At 40.7% G+C, this 25530-nt stretch overlaps 1 protein-coding gene across 1 annotated transcript in view; it reads left to right on the top strand.

Annotated features, from left to right (window-relative positions):
* The window catches only part of TTN (titin), a 312529-nt gene that overhangs the window by 236304 nt on the left and 50695 nt on the right, over positions 1-25530 (top strand). The window contains exons 261-292 of the mRNA XM_087882058.1: positions 575-856; positions 978-1280; positions 1370-1672; positions 1774-2055; positions 3382-3681; positions 4548-4850; positions 4954-5262; positions 5344-5625; positions 5878-6177; positions 7039-7332; positions 7442-10402; positions 10494-10814; positions 10910-11194; positions 11301-11600; positions 12109-12411; positions 16146-16421; positions 16532-16831; positions 16930-17232; positions 17568-17867; positions 17977-18264; positions 18355-18651; positions 18742-19044; positions 19154-19459; positions 20564-20851; positions 21000-21290; positions 21407-21694; positions 22368-22958; positions 23053-23157; positions 23611-23808; positions 24029-24325; positions 24418-25005; positions 25121-25423. Coding sequence (XP_087738184.1) covers positions 575-856; positions 978-1280; positions 1370-1672; positions 1774-2055; positions 3382-3681; positions 4548-4850; positions 4954-5262; positions 5344-5625; positions 5878-6177; positions 7039-7332; positions 7442-10402; positions 10494-10814; positions 10910-11194; positions 11301-11600; positions 12109-12411; positions 16146-16421; positions 16532-16831; positions 16930-17232; positions 17568-17867; positions 17977-18264; positions 18355-18651; positions 18742-19044; positions 19154-19459; positions 20564-20851; positions 21000-21290; positions 21407-21694; positions 22368-22958; positions 23053-23157; positions 23611-23808; positions 24029-24325; positions 24418-25005; positions 25121-25423 — 12450 coding nt within the window. The remainder of the gene's footprint in view (positions 1-574; positions 857-977; positions 1281-1369; positions 1673-1773; positions 2056-3381; positions 3682-4547; positions 4851-4953; positions 5263-5343; positions 5626-5877; positions 6178-7038; positions 7333-7441; positions 10403-10493; positions 10815-10909; positions 11195-11300; positions 11601-12108; positions 12412-16145; positions 16422-16531; positions 16832-16929; positions 17233-17567; positions 17868-17976; positions 18265-18354; positions 18652-18741; positions 19045-19153; positions 19460-20563; positions 20852-20999; positions 21291-21406; positions 21695-22367; positions 22959-23052; positions 23158-23610; positions 23809-24028; positions 24326-24417; positions 25006-25120; positions 25424-25530) is intronic.

Here is a 25530-nt window from a genome sequence, read left to right as displayed (position 1 = left end):
TTCAGTGTATGAGGGTGGTTTGTGAGGGAATTTTATTTATTTATTTATTCAAGGCACCTTACAAGAATATAAAAAACTCATATAAAAAGCAATAAAACTAATGAAAGAGAGAATCATATAATATAATAATATAACCCCCCGCCCCCTGCCCCAGCAACAACACATCACACGAGCAATTTAATGGGCTCTATCCTGCTCTGGGTTCCCCAGCCCTGCTGGCAGAACCAGGTCTTCAGCACCTTCCAGAAGAGTTTTAAAGTAAAGGCCATTCTAATTTCTGGGGGAATGATGTTCCACAGAGAAGGAACAATTAATTATTGCAATTAATTATTATTCATTCATTTAAGTGTCTTTCGGCCATGCCCTTTTTTAGAGTGATACTTCTTATGACAACATGTGTACACATGCAAATATACCCAGAGAGATATACATATATGTGCACATATGTAATGTGTCATATACACATATTTTTGTACAGGATCTTTATATATCTGCATATGCTTTTTTTCCTAACTATTCCAGTGTCCTTTTTGAAAGGTATGGCATATATAAAATGCATTCTTTGTTTCTACAGTGCCTCCTGATCTCCACCTGGATGCCCACGTAAAAGACAGAATTGTTGTTCATGCTGGTGGGGTCATCCGCATTATAGCTTATGTCTCAGGAAAGCCACCTCCAACTATTACTTGGAGCAGGGATGAAAGACCTCTGCCGGAAGAAGCTAAAATTGAGGAAACTGCTATCAGTTCTTCTATGGTCATAAAGAACTGCAAAAGAAGTCACCAGGGTATTTACACGCTTCTTGCTAAAAATGCAGGTGGAGAAAGAAAGAAGACTATTATCGTTGATGTGCTAGGTAAGCTGCAAAAAGCTAAATATCTTTATCTCACTATTCTTGAGGATCTTAGTTCTTGGTGGCAAATGTTCATCCTGATTACATTTTTTTTCTTTTTCTTCTTTTTCTTTTTCCTTAACAGATGTACCTGGCCCAGTTGGAGTTCCATTCCTTACGGAAAACCTAACCAATGACTCTTGCAAACTTACATGGTTTTCTCCAGAAGACGATGGAGGTTCACCTATTACCAACTATGTTCTTGAAAAGCGGGAAGCAGATCACAGAGCTTGGACACCAGTGACTTGTACTGTCACCAGACAAAATGCCACCGTGCAGGGACTGATTGAGGGCAAATCATACTTCTTCCGCATTGCACCGGAGAATATCATTGGCATGGGCCCCTTTGTAGAGACAACAAAAGAGCTCCTAATCAGAGATCCTATCAGTACGTAACTTTATCTTTTATCAGCAGAGATTGCAATAAAAATGGTTTTAGGAATATGTGTTTAATCTGCTGTGTTTGTTTATTTCTAGCCGTGCCAGAGAGACCTGAGGATCTTGAAGTAAAAGCAGTAACTAAGGAGTCTGTTACACTGACTTGGAACCCACCCAAGTATAATGGTGGCTCTGATATAACCATGTATGTTTTGGAAAGTCGACTCATTGGAAAGGATAAATTTACGAGAGTTACAAAAGAGAAAATGCTTGATAGGAAATACACTGTGGAAGGATTGAAAGAAGGCGACACTTATGAGTATCGCGTGAGCGCTTGCAATATCGTGGGACAAGGCAAACCTTCATTTTGCACAAAACCCATCACTTGCAAGGATGAAATTGGTAAGTTTGATCTCTGGAACCTACCCCACTAGCATGCACTGGTTGATTTCCTTTATTGTTTTTTTTTAATGCTCTTTTTTTTTCTTAAACAATATTTTTAGCTCCTCCCCAGCTTGAGCTTGATATCCGAGAAAAACTGACAGTCCGCGTAGGAGAAGCATTCAGTCTGACTGGCCGATATTCAGGCAAGCCAACACCAAAGATTACTTGGTACAAAGATGACATTACAGTGAAAGAAGACAAGCGAACTATGATCCAGACTACTCCGGCTACAATTTGCTTGGGTGTATTAAAATCCGTTCGTGAAGATTCAGGCAGATATAGTGTTGTTGTAGAAAACAGTTCAGGATCAAGAAAAGGATTCTGTCAAGTTACTGTTGTTGGTAAGTCTTGTTCTATTTGCTTGGAAGATCTGTGAGAGAGTTGATTGAGTATAGTTTAAAAACCATATGAATTGTTCATGTTTTCTTTGAATTATAACTGAATTATAGCATAGATTGGGAATATAAATTCCTGCTGATTTGAAAGATAAGCTGGCCATAAGGTGCTTTTGTCAATTGCTTCTTTTCAGAGCAGCACCTATATTAAAAAGAGACCCATTTTGGTGAGATGGGCAGAATGAATGAATGAATGAATGAATGAATGAATGAATGAATGAATAGTGCCTGACCTCAAAGGATGTGTGGGCACGGCAGAGGTTGCAGCAGAGTACAGAACAAGGAAATCTGCTACTCTAACAATGTTGTCGTGATTAATTTTAACCAAATTAGACTTTGAATATTTTGGGTCTTTTTACTATAATCAACAAGGAGCTGCAGAAAGTTAAACGCAGTATGTAAGAGGAAGCTCATTCCAAATGGTATAGTGAGCACTTTAGAAACCAAGACAAATTATATTAACAGGATGGGAAAGCTGGTCTAATGCTTCTCACTTATCTGATAACTAAGTTATACACTAATTTATAGACTAAAATTAAAATATGTAAGAATAAGATTCTTGTGAAAAGAACTCTATCTCTGATCCACACCCACCCATCCACCCCGCATTGGGAAGACTGAAGGAGATGATTATACCGAGTACCGAGAAATAGAATCAGCTTATTTCAAGAAAAAGTCATTCCAGTGTTTTGCAGTGAGGCCATATGGTCTTTGGAGTAGAAATGTAGTGCACCACCTGGCAGAGTAGTAAGAAGATTCCCAAATGAGCAGGAGAAAACAGATTTCGAAGTAGGTTTTACATCTAGAATATACAGATCAGAAAGTACTTACATTTTAGAAATTAATTTCTTGTTCATTTCTTTATCAGTTATTTTTTAGTACACCATTCCTCAATGGCTCCCCTCTAGACCCTGCAACCAAGACTTAAGCAATGTAGTATTTACTTTTTCTAAATATTCTATCTGATTAATCCATGAGGTTACATATCTCAACTCTAGTTTCCAAGGGATTGACTCTGCTTTTGTTAAAGTAGCAAAATACCGCTGATGTATACATAACTTTACCCTGTTAAGAATAAATCAGGTTTGGTAAATTGAGAAAAGAATTACATATTTCATTTGCTAACAGAAAGGAAATTGACAATATATTTAGCTTTATCAACACATGTTAGAAATTAGCAATGTATACCTTCTTTGGGCATTGTCAAATCTGTACATTTTTATTTGAATTGTTTGTGTGTGTTTACATTTATATTTGTATGCTTTTCAACAGACCGTCCTTCACCTCCAGTGGGCCCTGTCATTTTTGATGAAGTACATAAAGACCACTTTGTTATTTCCTGGAAACCTCCCTTGGATGATGGTGGTAGTCCAATTACAAATTATATTATTGAGAAGAAAGATGCTCACAGAGATCTCTGGATGCCAGTTACATCAGCAAGCGTCAAAACAACATGCAAAGTTCCTAAATTACTGGAAGGAAGAGACTATGTTGTCCGAATTTATGCTGAAAATCTGTATGGCATAAGCGATCCACTGATATCTGATGAAATGAAAGCCAAGGATCGTTTTAGTACGTCACCTATTTTCTAATCTATTTTAATTACTTACCTGACACAGTCTTACAGCATAGTTCATATCAGGGCTGAAATGTAAAATTTGTTACTATTGGTTCTGTGGGCGTGGCTTGTTGGGGGGGGTAATGTGACTGGGTGGGCGTGGCCAACTTTTTTTTTATTTTGACTTTTCAGAGCATTTTTTCTGCAAATGCAAAAAAGTGCTTTGAAAAGCCTCTGCCAATCAGGAACACAGCTGGGATCGTTAGAGCCTTTTCAAAGCATTTTTTTAACCACCTCTTCCGCTGAAGAGGTTGCAGAAAAAAATGCTTTAAAAGTCTCTCTGATGATCCCAGCTGAGTTGCCTGATTGTTTTAAAAAATGCTTTGAAAAGTCTCTCTGATGATCAGGCAACTCAGCTGAGATCATCAGAGAGACTTTTAAAGCATTTTTTTCTACAACCTCTTCTGGGGAAGAGGTGGTTAAAAAAAATGCTTTCAAAAGGCTCTGACGATTCCAGCTGTGTTGCCTGATCATCAGAGCCTTTTCAAAACATTGTTGAATGCTTTTGAAAAGCCTCTGAGATCCCAGCTGAGCCACGCGATCATCAGAGGCTTTTTTTTTTACTTTTAAAAGCATTTTTTCGGCAGAAGAAGTTGTAGAAAAAATGCTTTTAAAAGTAAAAAAAAAAGCCTCTGATGATTTTGCGGCTCAGCTGGGCATGGTGGGGGGGGGCGCAGGGATTTTTGCTACCGGTTCTTCGAACCACCCACCACCATCGCTACCGGATCAGGTGATCCGGTCCAAACCGGGAGCATTTCACCCCTGGTTCATATACCTATTGTTCTATAAATGGGTTTAAAAAATAATGTTTTTTCCCCAGGTGTTCCTGATGCACCAGAGCAGCCAATCGTTAAGAATGTCACCAAAGATTCTGCATTAGTTACCTGGAACAGACCACGTGATGGAGGAAAACCAATAACCAAGTATATTCTTGAAAAGAAGGAAACCATGTCTAATCGGTGGACAAAAGTTACACAAGAACCTATTTATCCAGATACTCAGTTTAAGGTACCTGATCTCCTTGAAGGCTGTGAATATGAATTCCGGGTCGCAGCAGAAAATGAAATTGGCATTGGTGACCCAAGCCCACCATCAAAACCAATCTTTGCTAAAGATCCAATTGGTATGTTTTAAAACACTTTCTTACCTGCTCTTCTCTGAATCAGCATTTTCAGACAAATATTTTCTCTTCTCATGGCTGCTGTTTACTTTCTATTTTTTAACAGCTAAACCAAGTCCTCCGGTTAATCCAGAAGCGGTGAATAAAACTAAAAGCTCAGTGGATTTGTCCTGGCATCCACCACGTCATGATGGAGGAGGGAAGATTATAGGCTACCTTGTTGAATACCAAAAGGTTGGAGATGAGGAATGGAAGAAAGCCAATTTTACTGCTGATTCTTGCCCTGATACAAAATATAGTGTAACTGGCCTCACCGAAGGTACTAAATATAAATTCAGAGTCATGGCAGTTAATGCAGCAGGTGAATCAGAGCCAGCCTATGTCCGTGATCCAGTGGAAGTCAAGGACAGACTTGGTAAGCAGAACGTTAAATTGTATTCATTTTAAATGAATACATGACATGGATGCTTTCTGAACATAAAAACTTTTTTTTCAGAGCCTCCAGAGTTAATCTTGGATGCTAATATGGCACGGGAACAGCATATTAAAGTTGGAACTACACTGAGACTCAGTGCTGTAATTAAAGGAATTCCATTCCCAAAAGTGACTTGGAAGAAAGAAGATAAGGAAGTTTCTACAAAAGCAGATATTGAAGTTACAGGCGTTGGTAGCAAACTGGAAATACGTAATGCTGCCCATGAAGATGGAGGAATTTACTCCCTGACGGTGGAGAATCCTCTTGGATCAAAGACAGTTTCAGTAAAAGTTGTTGTGCTAGGTAATTGTGCTAATATGGTTTTCAATTGTCACTGGGAAATAAGATAAGGAGCAGGAGCAAGTAGTGAAAGAGCAAAGAATATTGACCTGTTCCATCTCATTTTCATATCCCTTTGCAAATTTGGGGATGAAAAGTTTATAGGACTATTCAGTTACATCTGTTAGCCTAGGTGGCCTTTTTTTATTTAAAGGTATTATTAAATCTATCAAATGAATTTCAATGAATCATTGTTGCCTATTAATATTTTTCCAGATAAGCCTGGGCCTCCTAGGGATTTTCAAGTGAGTGAAGTTAGAAAAGATTCTTGTTACCTAACTTGGAGGGAACCTGAGGACGATGGTGGCTCCGTCATTACCAACTATGTCGTGGAAAGGAAGGATGTTGCTGCTGCTCAATGGTTAACAATATCCTCCTCTTCTAAGAAACTCAGTCTGTTGGCTAAATACCTTATGGAAGGCACTCAATATCTTTTCCGTGTTGCTGCCGAGAATCAGTATGGACGAGGACCTTTTGTTGAAACTCACAAGCCAATTAAGGCTATGGATCCACTTTGTAAGCTTATTTCAGTTGTTGTTGTTGTTATTTGTTCATACAAAATGCTGGTTATGCAAAAATATTAATCCATAGTATGTAATATGCATTTTCATATTAGCACAGACCTATAGAGTGGCTGGACTCACTAAATCTAATCCCCTTGCAGGAATCCAGATAAAAGCACATGACTACCCATACTCTGCTATAACAGATCCAGTAAAAGAGAGAGCTCACCACATTCCTAGATAATTGGCTCCAGCCAAATATCTCTTACCATCAGAGGTTTTTTCAACATTCAGCCAAAATATAACTTCCCACAATTTAAGATCCTTGATCTATATCCTGCATTCTGGTATGATAGAGAACAGGATTTGACCTTCTTCTAAGTCAGGGTTGTCAAATTCCTGGCCCGTGGGCCGGATGCATCACATTCTGGCCACGCCCACAACCGGTTTAGTGAAGGGGGAAAAAGTCCTGATGCGTCATGTGACACCGCCATGATGATGTGAGTTTGACACCCTGTTCTAAGTCACCCTCCTTTTGTTATTTGATAATCACATTTCTCCTCAGACAAACTTCTTAACGATAAAAATCCCCAGTTTTTTTAATTTCTCCTCATAAAGCTTATTTTTATTTATTTATTTTGCCTTTCTTTCCATCTATTCCAGTTTCTCAAGCACTTTCTTAAAGTGTTATGTCCTGAACTGGACATGGCACTTGAACTATAATCTGATCTCAATCTCAATGTAGAATGTAATAGATTTAGGAAATATACCTTTACGAATGAGCTATCAATTTTCATGTTTAACAAATGTTACATGCATGTTTTTATATGTTTAAAAGCAGAATTATGATTTTACTATCTTCTTGTGTTATAAGATCCACCTGGACCACCAAAGAACTTACATCATGTAGATGTTGACAAGACAGAAGTCTCTCTTGTTTGGAATTACCCTGATCGCGATGGTGGTGCTGAAATAACTGGATTTTTGGTGGAATACCAAGAAGAAGGAACAGATGACTGGACGAAATTCAAGACCGTCCCTGTGCCAGAATGTGTTGTCACAGGCTTACAACAAGGAAAGATTTACAAATTCCGTGTGAAAGCCCAAAATATTGTGGGTCTTAGTCTTCCAGACACAACTGTACCCATTGAGTGCCAAGAAAAGATAGGTAATTTCTAGTTTTATGGATGTCATACATCCTATTAGTAATTATTGCCTATTTTAATTAACCATATGGTAACCATATAGTAACATTTATTTATTTATTTTTATTTCAGTGCCGCCATTTGTTGAGCTAGATGTGAAATTAATAGAAGGGCTTGTTGTTAAAGCTGGCAGCACAGTAAGATTTCCTGCAATCATGAGAGGAATACCCATCCCCACTGCAAAGTGGGTCACTGATGATACTGAAATCAAATCAGAAGGCAATTACAAAATTGATACTGACAACTATTCAACAGTTCTTACTCTTAAAAGTTGTACAAGAAAAGATACTGGAGAATATTTACTCACAGTATCCAATCTAGCCGGAAGCAAAACTGTAGCAGTTCATTTAACTGTCTTGGATGTTCCTGGTCCTCCTACTGGCCCAATTGATATTGTAGAAGTAGCTGCAGATCACATGGTTATTGCTTGGCGGCCTCCTAAAGATGATGGTGGAAGTCCTGTAACTAATTATATTATTGAAAAGCGAGAGTCAAAGAAAGAAACCTGGGGAATGGTCTGCTCATCACTTAGTCAAACAAGACTTAAAATTCCACGCCTACAGAAGGGTGCTGAATACATCTTCCGAGTTCGTGCAGAGAACAAGATAGGCATTGGTCCACCTCTTGATTCTCAACCAACAGTTGCTAAGTCTATGTTTGATCCACCATCTCCTCCTGGTAAACCAACAGTTCATGATATTACTGAAAACGCTGCAACGGTAAATTGGACTATGCCAAAATCTGATGGAGGAAGTCCAATAACTGGATATATTCTTGAACGACGTGAAATTTCTGGCAAGTGGATACGAGTAAATAAATCACCAGTACTTGATCTGAAGTTCAGAGCTACAGGCCTTTATGAGGGCAACACATACGAATTCCGTGTTTTTGCAGAGAATAGTGTTGGCCTAAGCAAACCATCTCCACCTTCGGACCCAATAAAAGCAACACGTCCTATCTCACCTCCTGGGCCTCCAATTAATCCAAAGCTCAAAGATAAGACCAGAGAAACAGCTGAACTGGTATGGACAAAACCACTCAAAGATGGTGGTAGCCCTATACTGGGATATGTCGTAGAATGTCAGAAAAGTGGAACAACTCAGTGGAATAGAATTAATAAAGATGAACTCATTAGACCATGTGCCTTTACAGTACCTGGGCTAATTGAAGGAAATGAATATAGATTCCGTATCAAAGCTGCAAATATTGTAGGAGAGGGAGAACCTAGAGAATTGCCTGAAACAGTTCTTGCTAAAGACATTCTGACTCCTCCAGAGCTGGAACTGGATGTGACCTGCCGTGATGTCATTACAGTTAGAGTAGGCCAAACAATAAAAATTCTAGGCAAAGTGAAAGGGAGACCAGAGCCTGACATAACATGGTCGAAAGAAGGCAAAATACTAACAAAAGATAAGCGCACTGATATAATTCAAGAAATTCCACGCATAGAGCTACAAATTAAATCATCTACAAGAGCAGACCATGGCAAGTACATTATTTCAGCTAAAAACAGCAGTGGACATGCCCAAGCATCAGCCATTGTTAATGTACTTGACAGACCTGGACCTTGTAGGAACCTGAAAGTAAGCTATGTCACTAAGGATTCCTGTATGATCACTTTTGAGAATCCAGAAGATAATGGTGGCTCCGAAATTACAAATTATATAGTAGAATATCGCCAACCAAATCAGAGAGGATGGTCAATAGTCTCTTCTGATCTTTCTAAGAGGATGGTAAAAGCACATCTCATAGAAAATCATGAGTATTTCTTCCGTGTTTGTGCAGAAAATAAAGTAGGTCCAGGCCCAGTTGTCGAGACCAAGACTCCAATCCTTGCCATTAATCCAATTGATAGGCCAGGTGAGCCTGAAAATCTTCATATTGCAGAAACAGGAAAGACATTTGTGCATCTGAAATGGAGAAGGCCAGACTATGATGGTGGTAGCCCCAATTTATCTTACCACGTTGAGCGAAAACCGAAGGATTCAGACGAATGGGAAAGAGTACACAAAGGCAGCATTAAAGAAACACAGTATATGGTTGACAAATGTGCTGAAAATAAAATTTATCAGTTCAGAGTTCAAACTAAGAATGAAGGAGGAGAAAGTGATTGGGTAAAAACAAGTGAAGTTGTTGTTAAAGAAGAAGTGCAAAAGCCAGTACTTGAGTTGAAATTGAGCGGAGTACTTACTGTGAAAGCTGGTGAACCAATTAAAATTGAAGCAGGACTTAAAGGCAAGCCGCAGCCAGAAGTTTCTTGGTCAAAGGATACTGAAGATTTATCCAAATCTCCCAGGGCCAAAATTGAAACAACTTCAAATTCATCTAAGTTGCTTCTTCAAAAATCAAGACGTACTGATGGCGGTAAATATGTTATAACAGCCACTAACCCAGTTGGTAGCTTTGTAGCGTACGCTACTGTAAATGTTTTGGACAAACCAGGACCAGTAAGAAATCTCAAAGTCTCTGATATTTCAACTGACAGATGTAAAGTCAGCTGGGACCCACCCGAAGATAATGGGGGTTGTGAAATACAGAACTACATCATAGAGAAATGTGAAAGCAAGCGTATGATTTGGACCACATATTCCTCTTCAGTGATAATGGACTCTGTACAAGTATCACATCTCATAGAAGGGAATGAATATATCTTTAGGGTTCGTGCAGAAAACAAAATGGGCACTGGTCCACCAACAGAGACTAAGCCAATTATAGCCAAAACAAAATATGATAGACCTGGCCGTCCCGATCCTCCAGAGATCACAAAAGTCAGCAAAGATGAGATGACTGTAGTTTGGAATCCACCAGAATATGATGGTGGAAAGTCAATCACAGGGTATATACTAGAGAAGAAGGAGAAGAGGTCACTAAAATGGGTTCCTGTTACCAAAACTGCAATTCCAGAAAGACGCAAGAAAGTTACAGATCTTATTCCTGGATATGAATACCAATTCCGTGTGAAGGCAGAAAATGAAATTGGAATTGGTGAACCAAGTTTCCCATCAAGGCCAGCAGTAGCAAAAGACCCATTAGGTAATGATCTTTTATGTACATTGAATTAATATTTGAACACTCTGTTTGACTCACTGAATTGCTAATTTTTGTACTTTGATATATTTTACAGAACCACCTGGTCCTCCCATCAATCTTAAGGTTGTTGATAGCACAAAGACGTCTATTACACTTGGCTGGGGAAAGCCACTCTATGATGGTGGTGCTCCAATTATTGGATATGTGGTAGAAATGAGGCCAAAAACTGAAAAAGCTGGTCCCAATGAAGGATGGAAAAGATGCAATGTTGCAGCGCAAGTCATTCATACAGAATTTACTGTGACAAGTCTGGATGAGAAAGAACTATATGAGTTCCGTGTTTCTGCCCAAAATCAGGTTGGCATTGGTCCTCCAGCTGATTTGAAGGAAGCTGTTTCTCCAAAAGAAATACTTGGTAATTTTCCCAATCAACCATTAAATTATGTGTTACTGATTTTCTACTTTGCTGGGTGCTTTCACAAACAACACTTTTTATCTTTTACTTTTCAGAGTCCCCGGAGATAGATTTGGATGCTAGCCTGAGGAAATTACTCATAGTCAGAGCTGGGTGCCCCATCAGACTCTTTGCTATTGTTAGAGGACGACCAGCACCTAAAGTCACCTGGAGGAGAGTTGGAATTGATAATGTGATCAGAAAGGGCCAGGTTGACTTGGTTGACACAATGGCTTTCTGTGTCATTCCTAATTCAACTCGAGATGACTCAGGCAAATACTCTTTGACTGTTGTTAACCCTGCAGGAGAAAAAGCAGTGTTTGTCAATGTCCGCGTTCTTGGTAAGTACCAGGGATAATCAGGGATAGTAATCTGCTGCCTTGTTTGGTTTAACAAACTGCTGAAGATTGGTTAATGCTGTACCTGTACCCTTTGTTTTCTTCATAGATACTCCTGGACCTGTTGCAGACTTCAAGGTCTCTGATGTCACTAAAATGACATGCCAGCTTTCATGGACACCACCTGAGAATGACGGCGGAAGTCCTGTTACACACTACATTCTGGAAAAGCGTGAGGCTGATAGAAAAAGCTGGGGAACTCTTATTTCAGATATAAAGAAGACTAGTTTCAAAGTTACTAACCTTGTGCCTGGTACTGAATACTTCTTCAGAGTAACTGCAGTCAATGAATATGGCCCAGGCGTTCCAACAGATACACCAAAGCCAATCATGGCAACAGATCCACTAAGTAAGTATTCATTAATGTCGCTTTCTCCCCAACAAATTGCAATGCTGACATACCTGCTAAAATAATCAGTATTTGAGCACAATATATAAATAGTGCATTAAGTGAAAGCATACATTAAGAATATTTAGACATCTACTGTATAATACTATGATTATTAGAATCATCATGATGAATTTCACACATTAAATTTTTTTAAAAATACTTACATAATGTATATATACTATTCAGTAGCCCTACAAAGGAAAGAATTTAGAGTAGAAGCCCAGGACTCAATTTAGAAGAATGAACAAAAGAGTCCAAATATACAGCACCACAGAGTTTTAAAATCACTTTCTCGCAACTTATTTATTCGGCAGAAAATCGAACTGGATTAAACTGTTAATGAGTTTAAAGAATATGGTAATTAGCCATAAAAAGTTGCAATGATTTTAGAAATGATTTAATTCAAACAACTGCTGCTTAGAATGTTTATATTTTATTTTTTATTCTTGCCTGTTTTATTTTTAAGGCGAGCCTGATCCTCCAAGGAAACTTGAAGTGACTGAAATTACCAAGAACAGTGCTACATTAGGATGGCTGCCACCACTGCGTGACGGTGGTGCCAAAATTGATGGCTACATTATTTCATATCAACAAGAAGGACAAGCTACTGATCACTGGACCCAGTACTCTGTTGTAAAAGATCTTCACATTGTTGTTGCTGGCCTAAAAGAAGGGAAGAAATATAAATTTAGAGTGGCTGCCAGAAATGCTGTTGGAGTAAGTTTACCAAGAGAAACAGAAGGCATGTTTGAAGTCAAAGAACAACTCAGTAAGTAATTATGATCAAATATGTTTATTGATGTCTTTTATTGAAATCAATTTATATGGCACCAATCTTACTAATGCAACTATGGTTGCTAATAAGATTTTAAAATACAGAATAAAAATATTTGCCACAATCAATTAAAAACACATGGCTGGCAAAGAAACCCTGCACAAGTATTGTGGGCTCAATTGCTCTCCTGAGAAACAAGGCTGGGAAAATAGCCAAATTTTTAAGGCTTTCCAAAAGGTAAGCATTATTGGGGCCAACCTAACCCCTGGTGATATGATAATCCAGAGTGCAAATGCAGGTACAGAAAAGGCACGTTTTCCTGGGTCCCACTCGATCAGGGGTCCCCAATCCCTGGTCCACATCCAGAAAGGTTGGGGAACACTACACTAGATGATAGCCTCTGATCAATGAGACCTGGAGTATACCCTTCTTGCCTACTTAATAAAAGAGATAAAGATAATGAGAGAACAGTATTCCTTTAATCACCCTGACCCACTGGTGAAATCCAATTTTTTTACTACCAATTCTGTGGGCGTGGCTTGGTTGGCATGGTGTGGCTTGGTGGGTGTGGCTTGGTGGGCATGGTAGGGGAAGGATACTGCAAAATCTCCATTCCCTCCCCACTCCTGGGGGAAGGATATTGCAAAATCCCCATTCCCACCCCACTCTGGGGTTCATCGCTATATTCTGTTCAGATGTGACCAAAACATGAATGACTGTGTGCAGTGCCTCTTAATCCATGGAAGGATACAATTGGTGCCTCCCTGCCTTGATTGCCAGCTGATCTTTGAACAGGAACCATGAATCCAGAAGAATATCCAAATTGCACACTGGTTCTGTCTAGAGTAGTATAACCCCATGCAGAATTAAAGATGGAAAATCATCCAATGCAGGAAGCTCTAAAACCCGAAGTCACTTCATCTTGCTATGGTTGAGCTGAAGCCTGTTCATCCCCCGTGCACTCAACATAAGTCACTCCTATTCAATCTGCCTTCTCTGGGTGGGGCGTTGGGAGCAGCCTGGGAGTTCATGGCTTCCATGGCAGCCATGGACCTGTCTCAGATAATTCAGGGCCCGACCCATGGAGGGGGGGGACACGCCCGATCTTGTTTTTATCTCGGAACAGTGGCGTGCGGAGCTCGGTGGGGAAATACCAGTCATTTACCCCCTGTCATGGACCGATCACTATCTCCTTGGGCTAGTCTTCCACAATGCCACCCCCCGCTGCTGGGCTGCGGGACCAACCACCTGGTTCCGCCCCAGGCGCCTGATGGACCCTGAGTGGTTCCAGATGGAGCTTGGGCCGATACCTATCTCTCTTTCCCACGCCCCGGTCAAGGCTCTGGTGGATGTCCTCGACCGTGTTGTGCCTTTGCGGCCTCTGACCTGGCGCAGATCCCAGTTGGCCCCTTGGTTTACTGAGGAGCTCCGGGAGATGAAGCAGCGGAGGAGAGGCCTAGAGAGTTGTTGGAGGTCCACCCATTCCGAATCTGACCGTGCACAGTTAAGATCCCTCACACGGTCTTACCTAGTGGAGATGGAGGCGGCAAAGCATTTTTACTTCTCTGCCCTCATCGTATCCGCAGATAATCGCCCGACCGCCCTATTTAGGGTGTCACACTCTCTTCTGAATCGGGGAGCAGGGGATGACCCTTTGCGGGGTCAGGCCGAGGAGTATAGTCAGCATCTGCTGGACAAGATCGTTCAGATTCGGGACGGTCTGGACTCTGACTGGGCAGGGTTGAACGGGGGGGAGATAATGGGTTTTGTCATCTGGGAGGAGTTCGATCCTGTGACCCCTGAGGAAATGGACAGGATCATGGGGAAGCTGAGTGCTACCACATTTTTGCTGGACCCATGTCCCTCCTGGCTTGTTTATGCAGCCCAGGAGGTTACACGTGACTGGATCCGGGCAATGATTACTGCATCCTTGGGTGAGGCTAGCTTCCCCACCGCCTTGAAGGAGGCGGTGGTGAGGTCCCTCCTCAAGAAACCTGCCTTGGATTCAGCCATTTTGAACAACTTTCGTCCTGTCTCCAACCTTCGCTTTATTGCAAAGGTTGTTGAGAGCGTGGTGGCACAGCAGTTCCTGTTGGCCCTAGAGGAAGCAGAATACCTTGATCCATACCAGTCGGGTTTCAGGCCCGGATACTGCATGGAGACGGCATTGGTCACGCTGGAGGATGATCTCTGGAGGGCCCGGGACAAGGGATATTCCTGTGTCTTGGTCCTATTAGATCTCTCGGCGGCCTTCGATACCATTGACCATGGTATCCTGCTGTGACGCCTCGAGGGGTTGGGGGTGGGGGCACTGTTCTACAATGGTTCTCCTTCTCCCTCTCGGGAGCGTTCACAGACGGTGTTGGCGGGGGGGCAGAGGTCGACCCCAAGGCCCCTCACTTGTGGGGTGCCCCAGGGGTTGGTGCTCTCTCCTCTTCTGTTCAACATCTATATGAAGCCGCTGGGGGAGGTCATCCGTGGTTTCGGGGTGAGGTATCATCAGTATGCTGATGATACCCAGCTTTTCATATCCACCCTGAACCAGCCCAGTGATGCCCTCGACGTGATGTCCCAGTGCCTAGAAGCGGTACGGACCTGGATGGGGAGAAACAGGCTTCGGCTCAACCCTGCCAAGACCAAGTGGCTGTGGGTACCAGCATCTCGGCTCGAACAAGATATTTCATCTCTGGTTATAGGGGGTGAAGTGTTACCCCCTGTAGACAGGGCGCGTAACCTGGGTGTCCTCCTGGATTCATGGTTAAATTTGGAAGATCATGTTATGACCGTGACTAGGGGGGCATTTGCTCAGGTTCACCTCGTGCGCCAGTTGTGCCCTTATTTGGACCGAGATGCCCTACGCACGGTCACTCATGCACTCGTCACCTCCCGTATTGACTACTGCAATACTCTCTACATGGGGCTGCCCTTGAAGGCCACTCAGAGGCTTCAGCTGGTGCAGAATGCAGCCGCGCGGGTAGTGATGGGAGTGTTCCGACACTTCCATGTTACACCTCTCCTGCGCGACTTGCATTGGTTGCCGGTTGCCCTCCGAGTGAGATTCAAGGTGCTGGTGATCACCTATAAAGCCCTACATGGCTTAGGCCCGGGATACTTGGCCGACCATCTGCAGCCAGCAACAGCTTCCCATCGCCCAGTGTGCTCTCACAGGGAGGGCCTACTCAGGGTGCCGTCGGCCAGACAGTGTTGGCTGGCGACCCCCAGGGAGAGAGCTTTCTCTGTAGGCGCACCCACCCTTTGGAATCAACTCCCTCTGGAGCTCTGGGTGGCCCCTAACCTTCGCTCCTTACGCTGTGGGCTGAAAACATGGCTATTTCATCTAGCCGCCCTAGACTGATGGGGTTTTTAATAAAACTTAATGGGGTTTTATTGGATTTTTTGTCAATTTTATCATGGACTTTGTTTTTAACAGTTTGTTTGTTTTGTTTATTGTTGTGAGCTGCCCTGAGTCCTGTGGAGATAGGGAGGCATATAAGTCCCAACAAACAAACAAACAAACAAACAAACAAACAAACAAATAAATAAATAAATAAATAATCCAGATCATGAAAATTATCAGGAGCCTGAGGTTTAGTTTAAAAAAGAACTTTTTGCTGACATCGGTTGAAGATTTTTTCAGAATTACATATGTGAAATATAAAGTAACTGAGTTGTTCATTTGTTTTATTTGCCTCGAATGACAGTTTTCCTTTGTTGAATTTTAATTGCAGTGCCACCTAAAATCCTGATGCCAGATCATATCAGTTTAAAAGCTGGACAGAAACTCAGAATTGAGGCACATGTTTACGGGAAACCTCAACCAATCTGTAAATGGATGAAAGCCGACCAAGATGTGCTTACTTCTAGTCGCCTGGCAGTGCATAAAGCAGAGGGCACTTCGGTTCTTATTATTAAAGATGTAACTAGGAAAGATAGCGATTATTACAGTCTCACAGCAGAAAACAGCTCTGGAGTAGCTACTCAGAAAATCAAAGTCATCGTCATGGGTATGCTTGATTTTCTTCTCCCGAGCTTGAGAAGTTCTTACACATTTACCTTTTATGTGTTTCTCAAAATCTATACTAATTTACATCTATATTTTTGGATTTTTCTATAGATATCCCTGGACCACCTCAGCCACCATTTGAAATTTCTGATTTAGATGCCGACGCCTGTAGTTTGTCATGGCACATCCCTCTTGAAGATGGTGGTAGTAACATCACTAACTATGTGGTTGAGAAGTGTGATGTCAGTCGCGGTGATTGGATAACTGCCGTAGCTTCTGTCACGAAAACAAACTGCAGACTTGGAAAATTGACCCCTGGTCAGGAATATATGTTCCGTGTTCGGGCTGAAAATCGATTTGGCATCTCTGAGCCACTTCAATCTGATAAGATGATCGCAAGGTTTCCATTTGGTATGTCTGACTGTCCATTTATACTGTTGTCCCCATCAGGATATATGTTGAATACTATTAGCATTATTTTTAAAAACCTACCTTCTGTTTTACTGCAGATGTTCCCAGTGAACCCAAAAATGCACGTGTTACCAAAGTAAATAAGGATTGCATTTTTGTAGCATGGGATAGGCCAGACAGTGATGGAGGCAGTCCAATAACTGGCTATCTCATTGAACGTAAAGAAAGGAACAGTTTGCTGTGGGTCAAGGCCAATGACACCCTTGTGCGGTCTACAGAGTATCCATGTGCAAACCTAATTGAAGGGCTAGAATACACATTTAGAATCTACGCTCTGAACAAAGCAGGTGCAAGCAAGCCTAGCAAACCAACAGATTACGTGACTGCAAGAACACCAATTGGTAAGTTAAACATTTTGTACATATTTCCCTATAGTGTACAAATATAAATTGTTAGTATTAATGCTGAGTCTTCTCCAAAAATTTAGAATATCAAATATATTCAATACCTCAAGGGTTTCAAAAGGAGAGACAAGCATAGACGCATTTGTCAAGCATTTGTTCTCCTCATAGATTTTATTTTTTCTAGATCATGCCCACAGCTTGTTTTGTCTTGGTTCTCTAGGTTTTATAAGACTTGTTAAAATAATGCCATGTTAAAATGGAGTCTAAAGTACATGGAGGCTAAAATATGCAAGTTACATGGAAGCTAAACTTGATCTCATTTGTTATTTTAGATCCACCTGGTAAACCTGAAGTTATCGACGTGACAAAGAATACTGTCTCTCTTATCTGGGCAAGACCAAAACATGATGGCGGTAGCAAGATAATTGGATACTATGTTGAAGCCTGTAAGCTGCCAGGTGCTAAATGGGTCCGGTGCAATTCTATCCCCCATCAGATCCCTGAAGAAGAGTACACCGCAACTGATTTAGAGGAAAATGCTCAGTACCAATTCAGAGCAATAGCAAAAACAGCAGTAAACATTAGTGCCCCTTCTGAACCTTCAGATCCAATCACTGTTCATGCAGAAAATGGTAAGGTTTATTACCATTAAGTTTATTACATAATATTAAAGCTGAGCTTCATACTTCTCACAAAGTAGTCTTCAACGTTCTTTCTTTCTTTCTTTTTTTAACTTTTCAGTACCACCAAAGATAGAGCTTGGGGTAGGTATGAAAGCCTTACTCATAGCAAAGGCTGGAACCAATGTTTGCCTGGAAGCAAATGTCTATGGCAAACCTACGCCAACTATTACTTGGAAGAAAGAAGGGGAGCTTCTAAAACCAGTGGAAGGAATTAAGATCACCACCAAGAGAAACCTGTCTACTGTGGAGCTCTTCAGTGTCATTAGAAAGCAGACAGGAGATTATACTATTACTGCTGAGAACGCAAGTGGTTCCAAGTCAGCAACTATAAAGCTTAAAGTGTTAGGTAAGTTAAAGATGAATGAGAACTGGGCTATCTATTCTGTTAATAAGTGATGGATCTAGAATTTCACTGTCAAACAATTGTGTTTTCCAGACAAACCTGGTCCTCCAGCTTCAGTGAAGATTACAAATATGTATGTAGATCGGGCCATGCTCTCTTGGGAACCTCCTCTTGAAGATGGGGGGTCAGACATTACAAATTACATTGTTGACAAACGTGAAACGAGTAGACCCAACTGGGCTCAAGTCACTGCAAATGTCCCAATCACGAGCTGTAGTGTTGAGAAGCTGATTGAAGGACACGAATACCAATTTCGCATTTCGGCTGAGAACAAATACGGAGTAGGCGATCCGATCTTAACTGAAAATGCGGTGGCTAAAAACCCATATGGTAAGCACATCTTAGTAACTCCTTCAGTCCGATTGTTACTGAGTTATAGCTGAACAACTGCTTAAGTGCACTTCAAATATTTATTTTTAGATGTACCCGGGCCTTGTGATCCACCAATAATTAGTAATATAACAAAGGACTTCATGACTGTGAGCTGGAAACCGCCTGCTGATGATGGTGGCTCCCCTATAACTGGATATATTGTTGAGAAACGTGAAACAAAAGCTCTTAACTGGACAAAAGTTAATAGAAAGCCAGTCATTGAAAGAACAATAAAGGCCACTGGACTCCAAGAAGGAACAGAATACGAATATAGAGTAATTGCCTTCAATAAAGCTGGGCCAGGCAAACCGAGTGGAGCATCTAAGGCAGCATATGCTCGTGATCCTCAGTGTAAGTTGACAGATGCACACGTGCACGCACGCACCCACACGTTATTTTTTTATGGCTATGTCCAAATGTTTCTGCGATATATAACTTGTGCTTTTGTTTTTATTCCCAGATCCTCCTGGGCCCCCAGCATTCCCAAAAGTTGTTGATTCTACACGTAGCTCTATCAGCCTGTCTTGGGGCAAACCAGCATATGATGGTGGAAGCCCCATTATTGGCTACCTCGTTGAAGTGAAACGAGTTGACACAGACAACTGGGTCCGATGCAATTTGCCAAAGAATTTGCCCGATACACATTATGTAGTAACTGGACTTTCAGAGAACACAGAATATCAGTTCCGCATTTATGCAGTCAATAAGATTGGCTACAGTGACCCAAGTGATGTACCTGACAAGCACTTTGCCAAGGATATTCTAAGTGAGTACTTTGCAAAGAAACTGAATTGGTAATTTTAATCCAGGGCGAGAGGTTCAACCTGTGAATTCATGTGAACCTGTTATAGAAACCCTTGTCCTTCAGTTCCCAACAATGATGAAACAATCCACATACCTCTCTGTTCCTAAAAATCTTGTTTAATATAAAACTATCTACTTTTTATGCCAACCATAATAATATCAGTATTTTTCCTTAAGGAAAACATTGTTCACCCTTCTACTTTAAGAAAACATTTTTTTTCCTCTTTCTGAATGATACTCGGAAGATATATTTCCAAGAACCAGTTTGGACAAGTGGTTAAAACATTAAACTAGAAACCAGGAGACTGTGAGTTCTAGTCCCACTTTAGGCATGAAAGACAGCTGAATGACCTTGGGTCAGTCTATCTCAGCTCAACTCACCTCAAGGATTGCTGCTGTGGGGAAAATAGGAAGAGGAAGAAGTATTAGCTATGTTCACCTGAGTTATTTATAAAAATAATGAAGGTGAGATTGAAAAATAACAAAATACTTTTTTAGTATAAAAGTATTCCTCTTGGGAAATACCTAGACAGCAGCACTACAGCATGTGTACATTCTAATTTGATTGGAACCCTGGAGTGACAAGAGGTATGCTTAATTCAAGATTCTATACAGAAGGAGTAAGAAATAGAATATAAAATAGCAATAGTACCTAGATTTATATACTACTTCATAGTGCTTTACAGCACTGTCTTTGCAGTTTACAAATGATAGCATATTGCCCCCAAACAATCTGGGTCCTCATTTTACTGACCTCAGAAGGATGGAAGGCTGAGTCAAGCATGAGCTAGTCAGGATTGAACTCCTGGCTATGGGCAGAGTCAGCCTGCAATAGTGCAGTTTAACCACTCACCATAATGTGAGAAGCTTCTCTCTGCTTTGGTTAAATAGCAGGCTGTCTGAAACTTTGAAAGGATGTCTGAAAGACCTTTTAGAAGAATTTTCTCTTTGTACTTTCTAACCATCATTTTCCTATTTTTAATTCACCGTACCTCGTTCATTTTATATTTTCCACTCTTCGTTCAAACGGTTGATTTTTTTTTTTAATCTTCTATTTGAAATTCAGTTCCACCTGAAGGAGAACTTGATGCTGAATTGAGGAAAGTTCTAGTATTACGTGCTGGAGTCACAATGAGGATTTATGTGCCAGTAAGAGGACGACCGCCTCCAAAGATTTTTTGGACTAAAGTGGGTGCCAACATAAGAGACCGGCCAGGAATGGACATCAAATCAACTGATTTTGATACTTTCCTGCGTTGTGAAAATGTCAATAAATACGATGCTGGGAAATACGTCTTGCATTTGGAGAACAGCTGTGGCAAAAAGTCATATACCATTGTAGTCAAAGTGCTTGGTGAGTGCCAATCTCCACCTGTTTATTTGTCTAAAGGCATGCATCTTTTCAAAACCCATTAGTTTCAAAGTCGCAAATTCTTCTGACTTTATATGCAAAAGTATTGTATATTTTAGTCAATAATTGTTGTTCACTTGTTTTAATGCAGATACTCCTGGTCCTCCTATTAATCTGATTGTAAAAGAAGCATCTAAAGATTCCGCTTTCATCTCGTGGGAGCCTCCTCTAATAGATGGCGGTAGCCCCGTGAAGAACTATGTGGTTGAAAAACGTGATGCAGAAAGAAAATCATGGTCTACGGTGGCTACAGAATGTCCAAAAACTAGTTTTAGGATTTCTAACTTAGAAGAAGGCAAATCCTATTTCTTCAGAGTTTTTGCTGAAAATGAATACGGCATAGGTGATCCCTGTGAAACTCGCGATGCTGTCAAAGCTTCAGGTAAGATCATTCTACTCTTCCTCAATTATTAAAAGTCTCCTGTCTCTTAAAGTTTCTGATTTCATTTAGAGCCTTTTTTAATGTAAGTATATATAAATATTTCTTGTTTCAATCAGAAACACCTGGACCTGTTGTGGACTTAAAAGCTCCACAGGTCACAAAGTCATCCTGCAATTTAACTTGGAAAAAGCCTATAAGTGATGGCGGAAGTCGTATTAATGCATATATTGTTGAGCTCATGACTGGTGAGAACCAGTGGCAAGAAGTTATGAGATCTATGAATCTTCACTATTCAACAAGAGACTTGAAAGAAGGAAAAGAATACCTTTTCAGAGTGAGAGCACAGAATGAAGCTGGGTACGGGACACCGAATGAAATTACCGTGCTGGCAAGGGATGATATTGGTGAGTAGATACCTACAGCCATTTGTTAATGTACATATGGTGCTTGTGAGCCTTGTATTTAGTGGAGAAAGAACCTTTCCTGCCAATATGTTTTACAGCAAAAATAACAAAGCTATAGAGAATTCCTCCTTTTCACTTATTTATTGAAGAGCAAAAGGGAGCAGTGTGGTGGCCTAGACGTGGAGCTCTCGCCTTACAATCAGGAGGCTATGAGTTCAATCCTAGGTACCTGTAGATATTTCTCTCTCTAGGCAAAAGAGAAAATATCTGCTACAAGCTGCAAATAGGTGTCAGGAAGGGCATCCGACCAGTAAACGCTTAGCTCCATTCAGTCACCCTGACTCCACCCTGATGCAAGGGATTGAAAGCAGGGGTGAAATCCAGCAGTTCTGACAGGTTCTAGAGAACCGGTAGCTAAAATTTTGAGTAGTTCAGAGCACTGGCAAATACCACATCTGGCTGGTCCCAGAATGGGGTGGGAATGGAGATTTTGCAGTATCCTTCCCCTGCCACGCCCACCAAGTCACGCCAATAGAACTGGTAGTAAAAAAAAATTGAATTTCACCACTGATTGAAGGGATGTTAAAAGAAAAAACAAATAAAGAGCAAAAGGGAAGGGAAGTTATTATTGTCTGAACTGAACTTGTAATTATTTGCCTTCTTTGGTTTATAGTGGCACCTGATCTTGATTTAAGAGACCTCCCAGGCTTGTGCTATTTGGCTAGAGAAGGAAGCTCTTTCCGTCTGAAAATTCCAATTAAAGGGAAGCCAGTACCAACCGTGACATGGAAGAAAGGAGAAGACCTTCCTCTAACACAGTCGGGAAGAGTGGCCTTTGAAGCTACAGCAGTTAACACTTCTCTCCTTGTTCGTGACTGCCATAAAGATGATGCTGGAAAATATACAATTACACTGAAGAATGTTGCTGGTAGTAAAGAAGGCACGATTTCTGTAAAAGTGGTTGGCAAACCTGGAATTCCAACCGGCCCTGTGAAATTTGAAGAAGTTACAGCTGATGCTATGACGTTAAAATGGGGTCCTCCCAAAGATGATGGCGGGTCAGAAATCACGAACTACATCCTCGAGAAGCGAGACAATGTGAACAATAAATGGGTGACCTGTGCCTCGGCTGTACAGAAAACTACCTTTAGAGTTACAAGACTTCATGAAGGCTCTGAATATTCCTTCAGAATCAGTGCTGAAAATAAATACGGTGTAGGTGAAGGTCTAATATCTGGATCTGTAGTTGCAAGGCATCCATTTGGTAAGTAATAGAGTTGCTCTGTAGTCATTTATAGGCAGGGTGGCGCTTCCGCTGCGTCTTTGTATGATTGAGTCCAATTTTTCACGTTTTCTAGATGTTCCTGATGCTCCACCACCACCCAAAATTGTTGAGGTTAGGCATGATTCTGCATCTCTGACATGGACAGACCCTAAAAAGACTGGTGGCTCACCAATAACAGGTATACCTTTTGAGATACATTTTACTTAAACTTTCCCCAAAGTTTAGTCCCTGAGACACATTTTAATTAACTCACCTTTTCCCTCTTCATAGTTTTGAGCACACTAGGTAACTGAAAAAATCAAAATGCTGGCAACGTATAACAACACTCCTATTTAGAATGTAAAATGATTTAATCAGCTTCTGCATCGTTTTAAATGTATTTATTTAAATGATTTAAATGTAAATAAATGCATATAACTTGCAAGTAAGAGTTTGCCAGGTAATTTATGGTAATGAGACAGATATTTTAGAGGAAAATTAAGAAAGTTTATCCAGAATTTTAGATGCAGATGGCTAAACTGCCTAAAGATTAGAAATGTAAAGGATGCTATAAGAAAAATATTGATTTCTATCAGTTCATTGGTACTTATACTATTACAATAATAAGCAATGTTTGTTTGTTTCTTGGTAGGCTATCACCTCGAATTCAAAGAAAGGAACAGTATTTTGTGGAAGCGAGCAAACAAGGCTCCTCTAAGAATGAAAGACTTCAGAGTGACAGGACTAACTGAAGGCTTAGAATATGAATTCAGAGTAATGGCAATAAATCTAGCTGGGGTTGGGAAACCAAGTCTACCATCTGAACCAATTGTGGCTCTTGATCCAATTGGTAAGTTATTCTTTCATCTCTCTCCATCCCTCCCTCCTTCCCTCCCTCCCTCTCTCTCTCTCTGTCTATCATCTATCTGCCTATCTATCTGTCTATCATCTATCTTATCTATCTATCTATCTATCTATCTATCTATCTATCTATCTATCTATCTCTTTCTCTAATTAGAAATGGTAATATCCATGTTGCTACTCCTGTATTTTGTTGCTATTATTTTCAGATCCTCCTGGGAAACCTGAAGCTATCAGCGTAACTCGAAACTCAGTAACTTTGGTCTGGACAGAACCGAAATATGATGGTGGACACAAATTAATTGGCTACATAGTGGAGAAACGTGACCTACCTTCCAAAACCTGGATGAAAGCAAATCATGTCAATGTTCCTGAATGTGCATTTACAGTAACTGATCTTTATGAAGGCTCAAAATATGACTTCAGAATTAGAGCAAAGAATACTGCTGGAGCCATTAGCCCACCATCTGAACCTACAGGAGCCATTACATGCAAGGATGAGTATGGTATGTTTTCCATATATGTGTATATGGCATCTTATTCAATTAATTTTAAAGATGTTCTTGTCCTCTTCATTTCCTGAACTTTTTTGTTACAGCGGCACCAACTATTGTTATTGATCCAACTATCAAGGATGGCCTAACTGTGAAAGCAGGAGACACCATTGCAATGTCTGCTATAAGTATTCTAGGCAAACCACTTCCAACTTCAGTCTGGTCAAAAGCAGGAAAAGACTTTAAGCCTTCAGAGACTGTTCATATTGAATCAACACCAACTTCTTCTGCCCTTACTATCAAGTATGCTGCCAGAAAAGATTCGGGTGAATATACAATCACTGCAACTAATCCTTTTGGTACTAAAGAAGAACATGTGCATGTGAAAGTCTTAGATGTACCAGGTCCCCCTGGACCAATTGAAGTCAGTAATGTCTCTGCTGAAAAAGCTACTCTCACATGGACTCCTCCTACAGAAGATGGTGGATCCCCAATCAAGTCTTATGTGCTTGAAAAGAGAGAAACTAGCCGATTGCTATGGACTCAGGTTGCTGAAGACATCCAGTCTTGTAGACACGTTGTTTCTAAACTTATTCAAGGAAATGAATACCTATTCCGTGTCTCAGCTGTGAACCAGTATGGAAGAGGAGAACCATCTCAGTCAGAGCCAGTTAAAATGGTGGACAGATTTGGTAAGCAAAACTGGCCAATAAGTTATAGAATAAATTTACTGCAGTCTGTATAAAAATACAGTATTTTTATACAGTATTTAGTATTTTTCAACATCTTTTTTTTTTCTTTTCCTAGGCCCTCCTGGTCCTCCTGGCAAACCAGAAATATCAAATATAACCAAAAATACTGTGACAGTGAACTGGAAGAGGCCAATAGATGATGGTGGCAGCGAGATAACAGGTTACCATCTGGAAAGAAGAGAAAAGAAAGGTGTGAGATGGATTAGAGTTTCAAAGAAACCGGTGTCAGATCTTAGATGCAAAGTAACTGGATTACTAGAAGGAAATGAATACGAATTCCGTGTCAGCGCAGAAAACAGAGCAGGAATTGGACCACCAAGTGATATTTCTCAACCAGTGCTAATTAAAGATGCTGCATGTTAGTATAATTCTTGTACTTTGAAAAATTCTTCCATCCTCACTGCATTAATAGCACGATTGCCTATAAAGTGTTTCTAATCTAAGCTCCTTTTTTCCCCATTATTA

This window comes from Pantherophis guttatus, chromosome 1 (genome assembly GCF_059756535.1).
Source record: "Pantherophis guttatus breed Tessera chromosome 1, ASM5975653v1, whole genome shotgun sequence".
In the NCBI taxonomy this organism is placed as follows: Eukaryota; Metazoa; Chordata; class Lepidosauria; order Squamata; family Colubridae; genus Pantherophis; species Pantherophis guttatus.
Note: the sequence above shows the minus strand (reverse complement) of the source record. Positions and strands in the feature narration are given on the sequence as shown.